This window comes from Rhinopithecus bieti, unplaced genomic scaffold (assembly GCF_001698545.2).
Source record: "Rhinopithecus bieti isolate Rb0 unplaced genomic scaffold, ASM169854v2 scaffold_4101, whole genome shotgun sequence".
Classification (NCBI taxonomy): Eukaryota; Metazoa; Chordata; class Mammalia; order Primates; family Cercopithecidae; genus Rhinopithecus; species Rhinopithecus bieti.
Genome location: NW_016804458.1, coordinates 1,581,682 through 1,599,493, shown reverse-complemented (window position 1 = coordinate 1,599,493; position 17,812 = coordinate 1,581,682). Strand labels below are relative to the sequence as shown.

Here is a 17,812-nt window from a genome sequence, read left to right as displayed (position 1 = left end):
TAGGGTATCTGGCAGAAGAAATTTCTAAACAGAAAAGAATTCAAGAGGTGACCTGGCATTTTCTGAAAGCTTTCAGTCAGATGTGTTCACAAAGAGATGGTTTGAAATTGGAACTTATGTTTAAAAAAGAAGCAGAGAAAAAGGTTTGGAAAACTTGGAGCCTGGCCAAGTGGTAGAAAAGAAAAACCCATTTTCTAGGGGGAAATTCAAGCTAGCTGAATAAATTTGCACAAAAAAAGAGAAACAGAATGTTAATAGCCAAGACAATGGGGAAAATGTCTCCAGGGCATGTCAGAGATCTTCGTGGCAGCCCCTCTTATCACAGACCTGGAAGCCTAGGAGAGAAAAATGGTTTCGTGGGCTGGGCCTGGGGCCCCACTGCTCTGTGCGGCCCTGGGGCATGACACCTTGAGTCTCAGCCACTCCAGCTCCAGCTGAGGCTAAAAGGGGCCAAGATACAGCTTGGGGCATTGCTTTAAAGGGTGCAAGCCCCAAGCCTTGGCAGCTGACACATGGTGTTGGGCTTGCAAGTATGTGCAGAAGACAAGAGCAGAGCTTTGGGAGCCTCCACCTAGATTTCAGAGGATGTATGAAAACACCTAGATGTCCAGGCAAAAGTCTGCTGCTAGGGCAGAGCCCTCATGGAGAGCCTCTACTAGGGCAATGCAGAGAGAAAATGTGGGGTCAGGGCTCCCACACAGAAGAGAGTCAATGTCCTCCAGACTCCAGAATAGGAGATCCACTGACAGCTTGCACCATGTGCCTGAAAAAGCCAGGGGCACTCGATGCCAGCCTTTGAAAGCAGCCATGTGGGCTGTCCCCTACAGATCCACAGGGAAGGAGCTGCCAATGCCCTGGGAGCTCACCTCTTCCATCAGCATGCCCTGGATGTGAGATATGGAATCAAAGGAGATCATTCTGGAGCTTTAAGATTTAACGTGTTATAAAAAAAATTTAACAAGTGCCCTGCCAGGTTTTGGACTTGCATAGGGCCTGTGGCCTCTTTGGTTTGGCCAATTTTCTCCTGCCTCAGTTTCCTGAGTAGCTGGGACTACAGGCACATGCCACCATGCCTGGCTAATTTTTTTGTATTTTTATAACAGACAGGGTTTCACCGTGTTGGCCAGGCTGATCTCGAACTCCTAACCTCAAGTGATCCTCCTGCCTTGGCCTCCCAAAGTGCTGGGATTACACGCGTGAGCCACTGCACCTGGCCCACATTGTCTTGATTACTGTTGCTTTATAGGAAGTTTTGAAACCAGAAAGTATAAGTTTTCCAGTTTTGTTATTCTTGTTCAAAACATCTTGGCTAATCTGGGCCCTTCACATTTCCATATCAAATTTAGGATCAGCTTGTCAATTTCTGCAAAAATGCCCACTGGGATTTTGATAGGAATTGCACTAAACCTATCTACTAATTTAGAGAGAATTGCCACCTTAACCATATTAAGTCTTCCAATCCATGAAGGTTGAATGTTTCCATTTATTTAGGTCTTTAATTTTACTCAGTATCGGTTTAGTTTTCAGTGTACAATTCTTTCAGTTATTCCTGAGTATTCTTTTGGTGTCATTGAAGTGGAGTTAATTTCTTAATCTCTTTTTCAGAGTGTTCATTACAGTATATAGAAATATAATTAATTTTTGTGAAATCAATTGCTCTTGTATTCTGTAACCTTGATGAACACATTAGTTGTAGTAATTTTTTTTTGTGGAATCCTTAGGATTTTCTATATATAGGGTCACATCCTCTGTGAATAAAGGCAGTTTTATCCTCTCCAGTCTAGATGTCTTTCATCTATTTCTTGCCTTACTGTACCAACTAGAACTTTCATTCCAGTGTTGTATAAAATTGTGAGAGCACACATCTTAGCCTTGTTCCCAATCTCAGGAAGAAAGCATTCACACTTACCATTTAAATATGTTGCTTTTTCATAAACCCCCTTAGGTTAAAGTTCACTTCTACTTCTGATTTGTTGAGAATTTTTATTATGAATGGTATTGAATTTTGTAAAGTGTTTTTCTGTGTCTATGATTATATGTGTTTTATCCTTTCTTTCACTATTTTTTTGTGTGTTATATTCATTGATTTTCAGATGTTAAATCTTTTTGGCATAAATCCCACTGGATCATGGTATATAAACCATTCTATGTGTTGCTAATATTGCTGATACTTTATTGAAGATTTTTTTTTGCCTCTATTCATGATGTTGGTCTGTAGTTTTCTTTTCTTGCAATGTCTTAATCTGGCTTTGGTATAGGACAATACTGGCTTCACTGAGTGAGTTGTACTTCCTCCTCTATTTTCCAGTAAAGTTTGTGAGATTGCTATTATTTATTGTTTAAATGTTGAATAGAATTCATGAGAGTAGTCATCTGGGTATGAGCTTTGTAGAATGATTTTTAGTTACGAATTCAATTGCTTTATTTAGTATAGCTCTATTCAGATTCTCTATTTCTTCTTGAGTTTTAGCAGTTATGTCTTTCAGTGATTTTGCCCATTTCCTCTAAGTTATCTAATTTAATGGGAGAAAGTTGTTCCTAGTATTCCCTTATAATCCTTTTAATTTCTGTAGGGATAGGAGCGATGTCTCCTCTTTCATTCCCGATTTTGATAATTTGTATCTTCAGTCTTTTTTCTTGGTCAGTCTAACCAAAGTTTTGCCTATGCTAATTGTTTCCAATAACTGATTTTTAGTTTCATTGATTTCCTCCATTTTCTATTTTACTGTTTCCTACTCCAATACTTATTTCCTTTCTTTTCTATTTCCTTTAGGTTTAATTCATTCCTATTTTTCTTTTTCTGTTCTCTTTTTATTTTCTAGTAGAGATGGTGGGGGGGCGGTCTCACTATGTTGTCTAGACTAGTCTCAAACTTCTGGCCTCAAGTAATTCTCTCACTTTGCCTCCCTAAGTGCTAGGATTACATGAGTGAATCATCACACTTTGCCTTTTTTTTGTTTTTTGTTTTTTGTTTTAAGGTAGAACCTTAAGTTGCTGATTTGAAACCTCTCTTCTATTCCAGTTCAGTCCTTTCTCCTTGGTTTCTTGATGTTCGAGTGTCAGAATACTCTACAACTTGGTCTTTAGACCCTTGATCTTTAGCTACACTCACTCTGTTATCATCTTGTCTAGTCTCATGACTTTAAATATAATCTATATATTGACAGTACTCAGGCCAGACCACTCCCTCTAAATTTTAGGTGCATATATCTATCCAACTGCCTTTTATCCTAGATATTAGACAGCTCTAGTTTAACAGGCCCCAAGTTGAAATCCTGCTCCCAGCCCCCTAACACAAATTTGCTTCTTCACCAATCTTCCACATCTTAGTTAACAGCAATGCTATCCTTACCATTGCTCAGAACAAAATCCTAGGGTCATCTTTGAACTCTATCCTTGACTCATTTTCTCTCAGACCATAGATCCAATCCATCAGGAAATCCTATTAGATCTACCTGCAAAACATATACACATTCTAGCCACTTTACTACCTCCACTGCGAACCCCCTACTCCAAGCCACCATACTCCCTCACGTAGATTATATCCTCATAACTAATCTCTCTACTTCCATCTTTGCCCCCCTATATCTACTCTTAAAAAAATATAGCCAGAGAAGAGTCTGTAAAAATATAAATTGTATCACCTCATTCCTCTGCTTAAAATTTGCCAACTCAGCCTATGAGAATAATGTCAACCCACTTTCAACAGCACACAAAGCCGTCCAGAATCTGGCCTCCAGTGATCCGTCTGACTTCATCTCCCACAACTCTCACTCTTGCTTACTTTGCCTTAGCCACACTGTTTCTTGAACACATGGCATGCTCCCACCTAAAAAAGTCTGTCCACTGTCTTATTTCCTGGAATACTTTTTCCCCAATATTTACATGGCTTATCCTTTCTCACCCTCAAGACTTTGCTCAGGTATCATCATCTTCTCCACAAGACCAACTCTGGCCACCTCCCTTTAAATGATATTCAACACCACTATCAGTACCCCCAACATTCATTACCCTGTTCATTTTTTCCCCTAGCACTTATTTACCTTCAAGCATAATGTATACTATACTTCAAATGTTTATTGCTTATTGCATATCTGCTCCAATAGAATGCAAGCCCTTTTAGGGCAGAGATTTTTGTCGGTTTTATTTATGGATGCATCCCAAGGGACTAGGTATATGCATTGCATTTATCAGATATCTATTAAGTATTTGTTGAATGAATAAATTTAAAAAGCAGAACTCTTCTAGCTATCATCAATTGAAATGTTAGTTATGCCTTAAAAGTTGAATTTATTCATGCCTTCATTCATTCAACAAATATTGAATGGTTTCTCTTTGCCAGGCACTGCAATAGATAGTGGGGATATTCAAGACAGAAGACAGACAAGGCCCTGTTGACATGCAGCTTACTTACTAATTTTCTGTCTCTCCTTATAGAATGTAAAAGTAAAAAATATATATAATTCTTGTAATAATATACGTTATAGCCAGGCATCATAGCTCATGCCTATAATTGCAGCTACTCAGGAGGCTGAGGCAGGAAGATCGCCTGAGCCCAGGAGTTGGAGTTATGACTGTACCACTGCACTCCAGCCTGGGCGACACAGCGAGATGCCATTTCTAAAAATGTAAGTAAATAAATAAATTGTGTTACAAAAACAATAGGATAAATAAGTAAACATGCCAATTATTAGGGGTAGTGAGCTAGGGAGTACTCCTTCAACTAGAATAACAACTACACTTGATCTGAGATGTCAAAACAGGGTGAGGAAAAGCCAGTCATGCAGAAACCTGGGGTAAAAAAACATTCCAGGTGGACAAAAAGTATAAAGTTTTGGGAGGAAGATGGACCTTTGCAAGTTTAACAAACAACAAAGCCAGTATGATTTGAAGGTAGAGTATGAGGAGAAGATACAGTGGGATGGCATCCTGTGGCATCTATCCATTGTAGAGGCCCTAAACCCACTCTGGCATTTGTAGTAAATTAGATGCATCCTGGAATGGTACTTTTATATCACCTTCTCTCTCCTGTGCTCCCTCCTCCCATATTCTTTTTTCTTTCAAGAATAAGAGCCAATGGCATAGACGAGCAGTATCATTGCTAAGAAATCTGAAAAGACTATTCTTTAGTTCATCTAGTACTCCTGTGCAAACAGAAAAAGTTGTACCTTCCTCAGAATATTTTACTGCCACCTGTTAGAAAAATACATAATCAATAAGAATATCAGCAACTCACTCATAATTGTACAAGGTCCTATATGTAGTATGTAGCAGCCCTGGTTGCAGAGATAGAGAAAAGTAGCTCTATGCAAAATATGCAAACCAAAATGGTTCCATCTTTTCCTGTATGTCATATACCAAATGCTGCAGATGCTAAATATAAATATAGATTTACATGCATTGCAAATTACTACTATTCTGCATTAGCTACAGTTGGCTACTGATTCTGATAGCATTTTCCTCATGAGAAAAAGAATGAGTCTTTTTGAATATTAGTCAATGGAGAAAATACTGTGTTTACGGTAAAGTGATACAGATTTAAGTGGTTGTAACCACGAAGGTACCTTTATAAAAGTGGTCGAAGTCTTGATACATCCACAAGTGTTAGAAGTAGTAATCATCAGACAGTCTAGCTGAAGAAGATACTAAGACAGTGTTTTCTTTGGAATGCATTTGCCTATATTATCTCGTGTAATTCAAACATTATTATTTTGTAGCTTCCTGTTTAAGTTTTTTAAAATGTCAAAGGATATTTTGGTAAAGTAACAGATTCCAAAAAAAAGGCCAAAAAAACAAAAAAAAACCGCATTTTCAAGCTTAATCCCAAAGAAGATCATTAGTTTCATCATTTATGCTAAAGTTTTCTAATTTAGGTAAGAAAAATGTGTGTCTTTGACTTTATGAGAAATAATCTGTGACACTGTATCCATCTGTGATTTCTAGATAAACAGCATTCGAATGCCACTTCAATATGATTAAAATTAATAAGCAACTAATAAAATCCATAAAGAATAGCTTTTCCTGGAAGTGTCCAATGATGGAAGAGTGCCACCTAGTGTTCAATGTGGATTCAACATATCCTGCCCAAAAAGTCATTTCACAAAGCCGTTTTACATATACCCTCAATTTTAGCCCTGTAGTTATTCATCAAACCATAGTAATTTTGCAGAGCCCTAGTCAAGTATCAAAATATGAATTCTGAATCCCTGAAAAAAATGTATATCACCTATATCCACTAGAAATTGAGTTTTTGAAAAGGAAGTTAAATTTCTTTCTGTAGCTACATAAAAGCAAAAAAAGAGTTACAAAAAAAAAATTAAACATCATGACCCTAAGTAGTAGGCTAGAAAGAATATGAGGTTCTAGCCTTAACTGGCTCAAATCTGGGCCCTACTGCTTTCTAGTAGTATAATCTTGAGTATTTTTAAAAACTGAGGTTTTCCTTATGTGAAAAGAATTTAATATACAGTAGGCATTCAATAAGTGATAGCTATTAACTATTAAGAAAAAGAGCTTCCCCATTCTGACTTATGAGTTAATAAGTTTCTTTTTTTAAAGAAAAGTGAAAGCAAGTTTACTAAGAAAGTAAAGGCGTAAAATAATGCCTACTCCATAGGCAGAGCAGCCTCCTATTGTTTTTAATATATCCCCTCCAGTCATCAGGACTTTAGGAAACATTTTAATGAAAGGATAGCTTGTGCCAGGTCAACAATTTCATTTCTCTCTAATTCCTTGCATGAAAGAGGACCTAATCTAAGGGGGGGGAGGGGGTATCCTTTGCCCAATCAGCCCCAAATAAGTTGAAAGCTTTTAAACTTATTGATGAAATTATCAGATTCGAACAGCCACTCTTATGGAATATGAGTGACATTCAGTGAATTCTCTTCCACTGCTTTCTAACATCTAAGATCCATACACCTGGCCGGGCGCGGTGGCTCAAGCCTGTAATCCCAGCACTTTGGGAGTCCGAGACGGGCAGATCACGAGGTCAGGAGTTCGAGACCATCCTGGCTAACACGGTGACACTCCGTCTCTACTAAAAAATACAAAAGCTAGCCGGGCGAGGTGGCTGGCGCCTGTAGTCCCAGCTACTCGGGAGGCTGAGGCAGGAGAATGGCGTAAACCCGGGAGGCGGAGCTTGCAATGAGCTGAGATCCAGGCCACTGCACTCCAGCCCAGGCGACAGAGCGAGACTCCGTCTCAAAAAAAAAAAAAAAAAAAAAAAAAAAAAAATCCATACACCCCATACACCTACAATGAACTCATTTTCAACAAAGGTTCCAAGAACATATATTGGAGAAGACAGTCTCTTCAATAAATGGTACTGGAAAAACTGGGTATTTATATGCAGAAGAATGGAACTAGATCCCTTTCTCTGGCCATATACAAAAATAAAATCAAAATGGATTTGGATTAAAGACTTAAATTTAAGATCTCAAACTATGAAACTACTACAAGAAAACACTAAGCAAAATCCCTAAGACATTGGTATGGGCAAAAATTTCTTGAACACCACCACACAGGCACAGGCAACCAAAGCAATAATGGATAAATTGGGGCACATCAAGTTAAAAAGCTTCTGCATAGCAAAGGAAACAATCAACAAAGTGAAGAGACAACCCAAAAGAATGGGAGAAAATATTTGCAAACTACCCATCTAACAAGACGTAATAATCAGAATACACAAAGAGCTCAAACAACTCCACAGGAAAAAATCTAACAATCTGACTAAAAAATGGGCAAAAGATCTCAACAGACATTTCTCAAAAGAAGACAACCAGTGGCAAACAGTGATATGAAAAGTTGCTCAATATCATTGATCATGAGAAAAATGCAAATCAAAATTACAATGAGGTATCATCTCACCCCAATTTAAAAAAGTTTTATCCAAAGGACAGGCAGTAACAAATGCTGACAAGGATGTGGAGAAAAGGGAACACTCATACATTATTGTTGGGAATGTAAATTAGTACAACCACTATGAAGAACAGTTTAGAGCTTCTTCAGAAAACTAAAAATACAGCTACCTTACAATCCGACAATCCCACTACTAGGTCTATACCCAAAAGAAATCAGTACATCAAAGAGATATCTGCACTCCTGTGTTTACTGCAGCACTATTGACAACAGCCAAAATTTGGAAGCAACTTAAGTGTCCATCAAAAGAATGGATAAAGAAAATATGGTACAAATACCATTTTAAAAAATGCGAATTTTGTCAGTCATAAAAAAATATGATTCTGTCATTTGCAACAACATAATGGAATTAAAGGTCATTATGTTAAGTGAAATAAGCCAGGCACAGAAACACAAGCATTGCATGTTCTCACTTACTTGTGAGATGTGAAAATCAAAACAATTGAACTCATGGAGATAGAAAGTAGAAGATTGGGAAAGGTAGTAGGGTGTTGTGAGGAGGTGAGTGAGGATGGTTAATGGGTACAAAAAAAAATAGAAAGAGTGAGTAAGACCTGGTATTCAAGGGCATAACAGGTCAATAATAATTTAATTATACAATTTAAAATAACTAGAAGCGTATAACTTGATTGTTTTTTAACACAAAGGATAAATACTTGAGGAAATGGATACCAAATTTTCCAAAATATGTTTATTATGCATTGTATGCCTGCACCAAAATATCTCATGTACATACTTATATATTAAAGTATTAAATATATACTTATATATTTACAAATATTACATATAGTAGGTATATTAAATATATCTTACATACACACATACATACACCTAGTATACTATGGATGTATATAATATATGTTATATATATATATATATATTATACACACACACACATACCTGCTATGTACCCACAAAAATTTTGTTTAATTTTGTTTAAAAAAGACTGATTTCATGCCACATAAGCCTTGTATGATCTGGCCTCAGGCTACCTCTTTATCTCATCTCCCTCACCTGCCTCTGCCACCCTCTCCCTCACCTTCTCTGCTCCAGTTACACTGGCCTTCTTGCTGGTTACTAAATAAACCAAGCAGGCTCCCACCTCCGGGTCTTTGGATGTACTATTTCCTCTGCCTATACAGCTCTAGGGCTAGGATTCTCAGGGCTCTCCACATCATCACTTCATTCAGGTCTCCACTCATATGTCAGCAATGCAAGGAGGCTTCTCTGACCAGCCAACTAAATACCAACTTCTTCATTCTCTGTCTTGTTTGATTTTTTTCCCATAACACTTATCAAAACCACACATTATACTATGTATTTGTTTATTCTGCATCTCCCCAGAAATTTTAGCTCCATAAGGGTGGGACTTTGTCACTGATTGCTCAGAACAGTGCCTGGCACTCAAGATAAACTTAAAAATAATTGTTGAATGAATGAAGCTAGAGCTCTCTCTCAGAATAAGAGTCCACTGTTTTTGACCCAGAATTCTAGACGTTTCTCTAGAGGTGAACAGCCCTTGATCAAAACTGGTTGTCCACTCCTGGTCTCTACCAAGTAACTAGCAGGGAAATTCAGTGGAAAGTTACCTTCCTTTCTTTTAACTATCTTTTCAGAGGATTGTCTTTCTTCCTTGGATGTTTGTGCCTTTCTGCTCCCTGATATTGGTATCTCTTCTCTGTAAATACAATACCTACTTCCAAAGACACTGTCAATTAGTTAAGAATCTTAAATGCCTTAAAAAATAGAAAACATTCTCTAAGTGTCAGGCACTATCATTAAAATAACAGATTTGCAAAGCTTTTGTCAGGTGCTAAAGTGAAAAAAAGAGAAGGTGAAGCCGGTAGGGGGACAGAGAGGAACTGGAGATGTTACTTTAGAAAGGTGGACAAGGAAGTACTCTCTGATGAAGCGTCACTTGAACATAGGTCTGAAAAAAAGTGGAGGAGCATTTCAGGCAAACGGAATAGCAAGTGCAGTTGAAGTGTATGTAAAACTGGGGGGAAAAAAGATGTAAACTTTGAAAATGTGTATCTCAAAAGCCTAAACCAAAAAGAATTGCTTAAAAATTATATGAATAAGAACTACCTCAAATACTATAGTCACCAACTCTGTGTATCTTGTGTCCACTCAACACTCACCCAAAGGGACATCTGGGTCAATGAACAAAAATGTTTAAAAGCAAGTAGGATGGGGGGGAAGTATCTGTTAAGCATTTAATTGTACAGGACACTAGGCTGAACCCTGAACAATGAACCACAATGATGGAGTTTCCTACTTCATTTCCAAATGCCTTCCAATCAGTTTAGGGACTCAATGTTGGCATTAATATGCATAAGTTTAATTTTGGGATTTATACATATTCACATTAAAGAGAACCTGAAGCTCAGTGAATGAAACATAGCAGAGAAAAAGCTGTGAAGTCAACTAATCTTTCTTTTAATTAGCATTCCTTCAGTATTAGTCTCTCTTCTGTGTCCCCACATTCAGTAGGTCTCTATCTTAACACTTGGAAATAACAACAGCAGTAGCAATAGTAATAACAGCTAACATGTACTGGATGCTTACAGTGTATAAAGCATTGGGCTAAACAATTTATCATTTAATTATAATAATATCCCTATAAAGGAACTAGTATTGTTATTATTATTTTTCTCATTTTGCAAATGAGAAAATTGAATTTCCCTACGTTAGTATTACAGTGTTACAGTGTATCATGCATTTCTCTTCTTCTCTTTTTTCTCTTCCTTCAAGACTGTGAGCTTTTTAACAAAGAAATCTAGTCTTGTTCATCTTTGTATCTCAGGTATATATCATGGTGCAAGAAGCCAAAAGTGGGCAGAAAGATGAGTTCAAGAGTCTCTGCTCTATATCTGAATATAAATGCTTATTATTTCAAGTTTGATTCTAAAAGTGTTCTAATAATGCATGCTACAACCTAGGTGTTAAAGGTATTGGGAGACAAGATAAAATCATAAGGTCAATACTAATTTTTATGTGGAAAAGCTAGAAAAAAAAGTGATCATATTATTAGAGAAGCCATTCTTTCTTTGGATAAAACTTGAAAATTTTAATTATGAAAATATTCAGATATCAAAGATAGACAGATATTCACCTTTCAGAGATTTCAGTGCATGGAGTAAAATTCAATAAGGTACCTAAAAAGCAATATGGTTTAACATAAATGATAAAACTGTACTTGCCACTAGACGAAGGGGTTTTCAGTTTTTCCAGAGCCAAATTTCTGAGTCTAAGTGGCAAGAAAGAGACTGGGTCTGAATGGTCTCATTGTACTTTCACAGTCAAATTACTGAATAATAAAATCTCACATGACCAGCAGTAAAAGTAAATGTTCCCAGTTAATCTATTTAAGTTGAATAGATATTCAGGGATCTCACACCTAATACCTGCTAAATACATATCACATATGTTTAGCTGCCCCTACCCACAAAAGTATATGACCATTATTGAAACTGGTCTCAAGACCCATCTCTGCCATTTCCCATGCTTCCCTCCCTTTTACCAGCTTTTTCTTGTTTCCACTAGGAAAATGAATCTAAAAACAAATTTAGGAAGAGGGAATTTAATATATAAAAGTAAATTTTTTAATAGCCACAAAATTGCATAACACCATTAACCTCAAATATTTATTTTTGAAGGTTGACATTTTAATCTCTTCCATTTTCCTCAACTATCTTCTCATTAGGCAGCAATCTGGTTAATATGAAAATAAGACATTTCGTATGTATATTACAGTTTATAAATTACTTTCCTATCGACTTATTTGATCTTCACAAAAAATGCTTTAAGGTAATCTAAACAGAAAGTACTATTTTGATTTTATGGATAAGAAAATAACTATCCAGAAAGATTACATAACACACAGCTCATAAGTGCTTAAGCCAGGACTGGAATAAAGATTGAAATTTTAGATTTCTTGTTCTACATCAGTTCGTTTGTACTTCAACAAGCTATATCTTGAAAATAAGTAAACAAGAGAGGACTGGAAAATCTGTCTACAAATAATAGTTTTAAAAAGGCTAACTTAATATTCTTCACTACAGTCAGACGATAAATCTTGAATTTTAACAATTTATAAGAGATATAAAACAATAATTACAAAGAAATATTGTAGGTAAGTATTAACAGTGCCTTTCATCTATAGAACATACAGTAATTTATATTTCTCTCAATATTCTGAGCAAAGCAGGTGACAGTTTTATTAAAAGTTCAAATCTATTGATAGACATATGTGTGTGACGTATAGAAATACCAGTTTAGAGTTTAGAAGAAACAGGTACCATGGTACACTGCTAGCAGAGTATTCATTGGCAAAACTATTTTGGGAGTAGTCTGGCAATGTATATTGAAAGCCTTGAAAATGAACATGACCTCACACACCCAGTTATTCTCTTTTTAATTTATTGTAAGGGAACAATTATGGATGTCTATAAAATGTGTTTGCAAAATATGTTAGTTATTGTGTTAACAGAACAAATTAATAAATGGATTTTTAAAATCAGAGTAAATGAAAGAATAGGACGTAGAGTTGTCCCTCAGTATTTGCAGGGGATTGGTTCCAGGACTCCTGCAGATACCAGAATCCTTAGACGCTAAAGTCCCTTATATAAAATGGCATAGCATTTGCATATAATCTATGCACATCCTCCAGTATATTTTAATGCATCTCTAAATTACTTACAACACCTAATACAATGCAAACGCTATGTAAATAGTTGCTATACTGCCTTGTTTTTATTTGTGTTTTTTATCATTGTATTGTTATTTTTTTTTTTCAAATATTTTCAATCCTCAATTGGTTGAATCTGGATGCAGAACCCATGGATATCGAGGGCTGACTGTAGTTCTTAAAACTGATCTGGAAAAATGCACAAGATATATTAACCGGGAAAAACCAGATTTCTAAACAATGGATATAATAGAATCATACTTTAAAAGATATATACATGTATCTGTGTGTGTGTGTGTGTGTGTGTGTGTGTGTATGTATGAGTATACATGTGACCAGGATATTACACAAAAATATTAATAGCAATTGTATACAGGCAGTGTTATTATAGAAAAATTTAATTTTATTACTTTTACTTCTGTATTTTCTAATTTCTAAAATCACTAAGTAGTTTTCCTATATTTCTACAACAGAATAAGTTAAATACCTTTATAAATATATATAAAACATATATAGCATATATATTTATCATGTAAATACTGAAACTTTAAAGGATAAAAGTTAAATTTACGTCTATCAGAGAGATCTAGAGCCATTATGTGTGCATATGAAGACACATTTTAAAGAGTATAGAAATATGAAGAAGGCACAGCACATAAGATGAGTCAGGAGAGAGAACAATAGCAATTTATTAAGGCCAAGTGTCTAGTATCAGAAAATAAATGTGAATTGAGCAGTATACTTTAATAGCTACAGTTTCTCATATCTAATTAACAGAAAGTTTTAAAATATTGACAACTTTGGAAGTGAAGAACTTTAGGCAGTTTTTGGGAAAAAAAGTGAATACAAAGTTCACTGGGAATGCTGGAGATATTTCTGGAAAGTAAGATACTTCAATTATATGCTACAGCACCATCAAGAAAGCTAATAGGTGAAGATCACAGCAGCAAACATAATTCCCATGTTGAAACTATAATGCATACCCACCTGGAATACGTAGCTCTGCTCGCCACACCTTAGAGTAGATATTTTAGAAGCAAAAAAAAGCCCAGAAATGGGAAAATATATTATGAAATGGCAACTATGAGGGATGAAATTAGGAGTCTCTGAAGTTCAAAGACAAGAGCAGGTCAGAAAAATATTTCCCAGGTTTATAAGATCATAAATTTTACAGACAAGATAAAAATAAGCACTAACGGACCAAATTAGTATGGCAAAAGTTTAAGGCAAATCCAAGGAAAATAAAATATTTTGATGGAATAGGTAAAATACATAAAATGTATAATCCCACTGCATTTAGAATAAAATCCAAAATCCTTCCCAAGGATGGAATACTAAGTTCCATAAGTCTCAGTATTCCTGGCTCCTTCCTGCGTCTTAGATCTCTTCTCATCCAGCTGTCCTCTCATTCCCTAGGCCCTAGCCACACTAGCTCCCTCCTATTCCTTTAATGCACCTCTGTGCTCACTATTGACTCTGCCTGGAATGCTCTTCTCCTAGGTTTCCACCTGGCAAGCTCCTTTTTATCATTGAGATCTCAGTTTATAAGTCACATCCTCACGAGGACCTTCTCTGATTGTCCTACTCAGGGCTACTCATTCTTGGAACCATCCAATATTGCATTACTTAGTTTAATTTTCCTCATAGTACTTATCATCATATGAGGTGATCATTCATTTATTTATTCATGTAAATTGTTTTTCTCCTAAACTAAGGAAAAAAAGAATTAAAGAGTTTTGTCATCAAGGAGGCTTTCCCTCACCACCCCAGGCTACTTCAGATCACTCTATTTTATTACAATTTCCACCTCACCTTGTCATTTTTCTTTCGTAACCCAACTTACACTTGTAATTTGTTTTCCAATATCAGTTTTTCTCCATAAATTCCATGAGGTAGGGGCCACAGTGTGCTATCTTACTAATCAATGTATAGCCACCAGTTACCAGCATATGGAAAGTATTCAATACATACTTTCTTGGATAGAAGAATAACTGGTGAATGAGAAAAAACTGGGAATAAAAGGCAGAAAAGGAAAGCAAAATAAATAAAAGCTACATGTAAAAAAAATTATGGCATTATATTAACCACTTACTATTCAGTTCTCCAAATACCGCTGTTTCCTACTAGAAACATATTCCTATATTCCTACAGGAATATAACAGGCTCTAAAGTGCATTTTAATACAATATATAGGAAAATAAACTTTTAAGAGTTTTATATCTGCAATCCATGCCCTATACTTTCTGATTCATTTTTTGTAAATAAAATCCTGTGGATCTTTGGAACTGCAATTCCTTCAAATCAACAATTCAACTAACAAAAGGAATTCTGGATAAATAAAAAGCAGATGCTAGCTGGGTGCCATGCTTCATGCCTATAATCCCAGAACTTTGGGAGGCCGAGGCGGGCGGATGACCTGAGGTCAGGAGTTTGAGACTAGCCTGGCCAAAATGGCAAAACCCTGTCTCTACTAAAAATACAAAAGTTAGCCAGGCGTGGTGGCGTGCGCCAGTAGTCCCAGCTACTCGGGAGGCTGTGGCACAAGAATCGCTTGAACCCAGGAGGCAGTGGTTGCAGTGAGCCGAAATCGCACCACTATACTCCACAGCCAGGTCGACAGAGCAAAACTCCGTCTAAAAAAAAAAAAAAAGTTTTTAAAAAAAAGCAGGTACTGAAAACAAAACCAGAAAAGCTATTAGGAGAAACACTATAAAGTTAGAAACTGAAAAGCATTTCATTTTATGGAATAAAAGTTTGTTCTTCAGTAATCATGAAACTGTCTTTGAAAGCTGTGTTCAAACCAACTTTGACTCATTCCTGTAATCTCAGCACTTGGGGAGGCCGAGGCAGGTGGATCACTTGAGGTCAGCAGTTCGAGACCAGCCTGGCCAACATGGTGAAACCCCGTCTCCACTAAAAACACAAAAATTAGCCAGGCATGGTAGCACATGCCTGTAATCCAAGCTACTCACAAGGCGGAGGCAGGAGAATCACTTGAACCCAGGAGGTAGAGGCTGCAGTGACCCAAGATCAAGCCATTGCACTCCAGCCAGGGAGACAGTGTGAGACTCTGTCTCAAAAATAAATAAATAAACAAACAAACAACTTTGAGACATTTTACTTCAAAGCTTTAGATTAGTTCTTATGGAACATAGCTAATCATCTTTAAAGTCCTTCCTTATACTAACAGTTCATCTGGAGTAATGATATTCCAATAAATGCTATATTTTAGAAGATATAAAACACGAATATCTCTGTTACTCAAATGTATCTTAGAATTACCTTCTCTGTCCTCTTTATAATACATAAAAGTAAAGAAATTGATGAGTCCAGTATACGTTTCATCTTAAACAAGATGTATGAGAAACATGCTAAACTACACTTCGCTATCTCTGCTTCACAATATAAAGGTGGTTCTAGAATTTGGAAGCTACAATTGTAACAAACTAGATGAAGACAGAAGCTGATAGATAAACTGCAGTGGTCAGGAAGCCTCACCAACAGAGCAAACAACCTCCATCTTCAGCTGCTTATTGAGAGGCCGTAATCCTTTGCTACAATACATACAACAGTGGCTAGAGTGAATACAGAAAAGGGACATCTGCTTCTTAGGCCTGTTCTTTCTCATAAACGATTGACAGCAAATACGTAGGAGAGTGATCTGGATGCAGAAAGAAACTTGAAAATTTCACTCTAGCCAATTTTAGGCGGTCGTTAATTCAAAGCTGTATCTGCCACACAACAAGAACATTTTCACTAGGTCAAAAGAGGAATAAGAATATCTGCAGGCCTTGAGATTTCAACTATTTTGCCTTTTAAACTATATATTAGTTGAATGTGGTGGCTAATATATAGTTTAAAAGGCAAAATAGTTGAAATCTCAACATAAACATAATCCCAGCACTTTGGGAGGCCAAGGTAGGAGAATCACTTGATCCCAGGAGTCCAAAACCAGGCTGGGCAACATAGTGAGACCCTGTCTCTACAAAAAAGATAAAAATTAGCTGGGAATCATGGCACACACCTATTATCCTAGCTACTCGGAAGGCTGAGGCTGGAGGATCGCTTGAACTTAGGAGGTTGAGGCTGCACTGAGCCATGATCTCACCACTGCATTCCTGCCTGGGTGACAGGGCAATGTCCTGTCTCAAAAATAAATAAATAAATAAACAAACAAACAAACAAAACAAATAAAGTATATATTCTTCAAAGTACACTGTGTTTTGAACTTTGTGGATCAGGACTCACAGTAAGAAATACATTTTACGGCCGGGTGCGGTGGCTCAAGCCTGTAATCCCAGCACTTTGGGAGGCCGAGACGGGCGGATCACGAGGTCAGGAGATCGAGACCATCCTGGCTAATACGGTGAAACCCTGTCTCTACTTAAAATACAAAAAACTAGCCGGGCGACAAGGCGGGCACCTGTAGTCCCAGCTACTCGGGAGGCTGAGGCAGGAGAATGGCGTAAACCCGGGAGGCGGAGCTTGCAGTGAGCCGAGATCCGGCCACTGCACTCCAGCCTGGGTGGCAGAGCAAGACTCCGTCTCAAAAAAAAAAAAAAGAAAAGAAAAAAAAAGAAATACATTTTACATCAGAATCCAGTACACATCCAATGCATATACAATTAAACAAAAGTTCATGAAAGTTACCCTTACAACATGTAGTGAATATGTTAAGTTGGTATTTTATGTCCTCTTTTTAATGCTGGCTACATACCATAAATTTGAGTAATGAGTTACCAGGTACAGTTTGAGAAACACTGCTGTATGTATACATGTGGTCTGGCCTTTGCCTACCTCCCCAACCACATTTCATGGTATTTTGTACCATACTTCCCCTACTGCAGCCACCCGTGCACCATCCCACCACCCAGTTTCTATTATTTTATTACATTGAACCATAAGTTCCTAAAATATACCAATCTCTTTTCTGCCTCAGGGTATTTGATCTTGTTGTTAGCATGGCCTGGAACACTTCCTCCAGATCATTGCACTTTGTATTATATTATTCAGGTCTCAATACAAAAGTTCTTTCCACAGAAAGGCCTTCATAGACCACCTAATTTGAAAGAGTCCCAGCCTGAAATCCTGGCAGGAGGAGTGGGAACAGGAGTTCATTCATTGTCCTTAGCATTCCTGGGAAATCTGATAACAATAATGTAAGACAGGCAAAAAAAAAAAAAAAAAAAAAAAAAAAAAAAAAAA

At 36.8% G+C, this 17,812-nt stretch overlaps 1 protein-coding gene across 2 annotated transcripts in view; it reads right to left on the bottom strand.

Annotated features, from left to right (window-relative positions):
- Positions 1-17,812, bottom strand: part of NME7 (NME/NM23 family member 7) — a 222,994-nt gene that overhangs the window by 200,801 nt on the left and 4,381 nt on the right. The window contains exon 1 of one of the 2 annotated variants that reach the window (XM_017868461.1): positions 15,890-15,988. The exons of the other annotated variant lie outside the window; for it this stretch is intronic. Within the exon in view, the coding sequence (XP_017723950.1) occupies positions 15,890-15,952 (63 nt within the window). The 5' untranslated portion in view covers positions 15,953-15,988. Of the gene's footprint in view, positions 1-15,889; positions 15,989-17,812 lie in introns of those variants that run through there. 2 annotated transcript variants of the gene reach the window in all.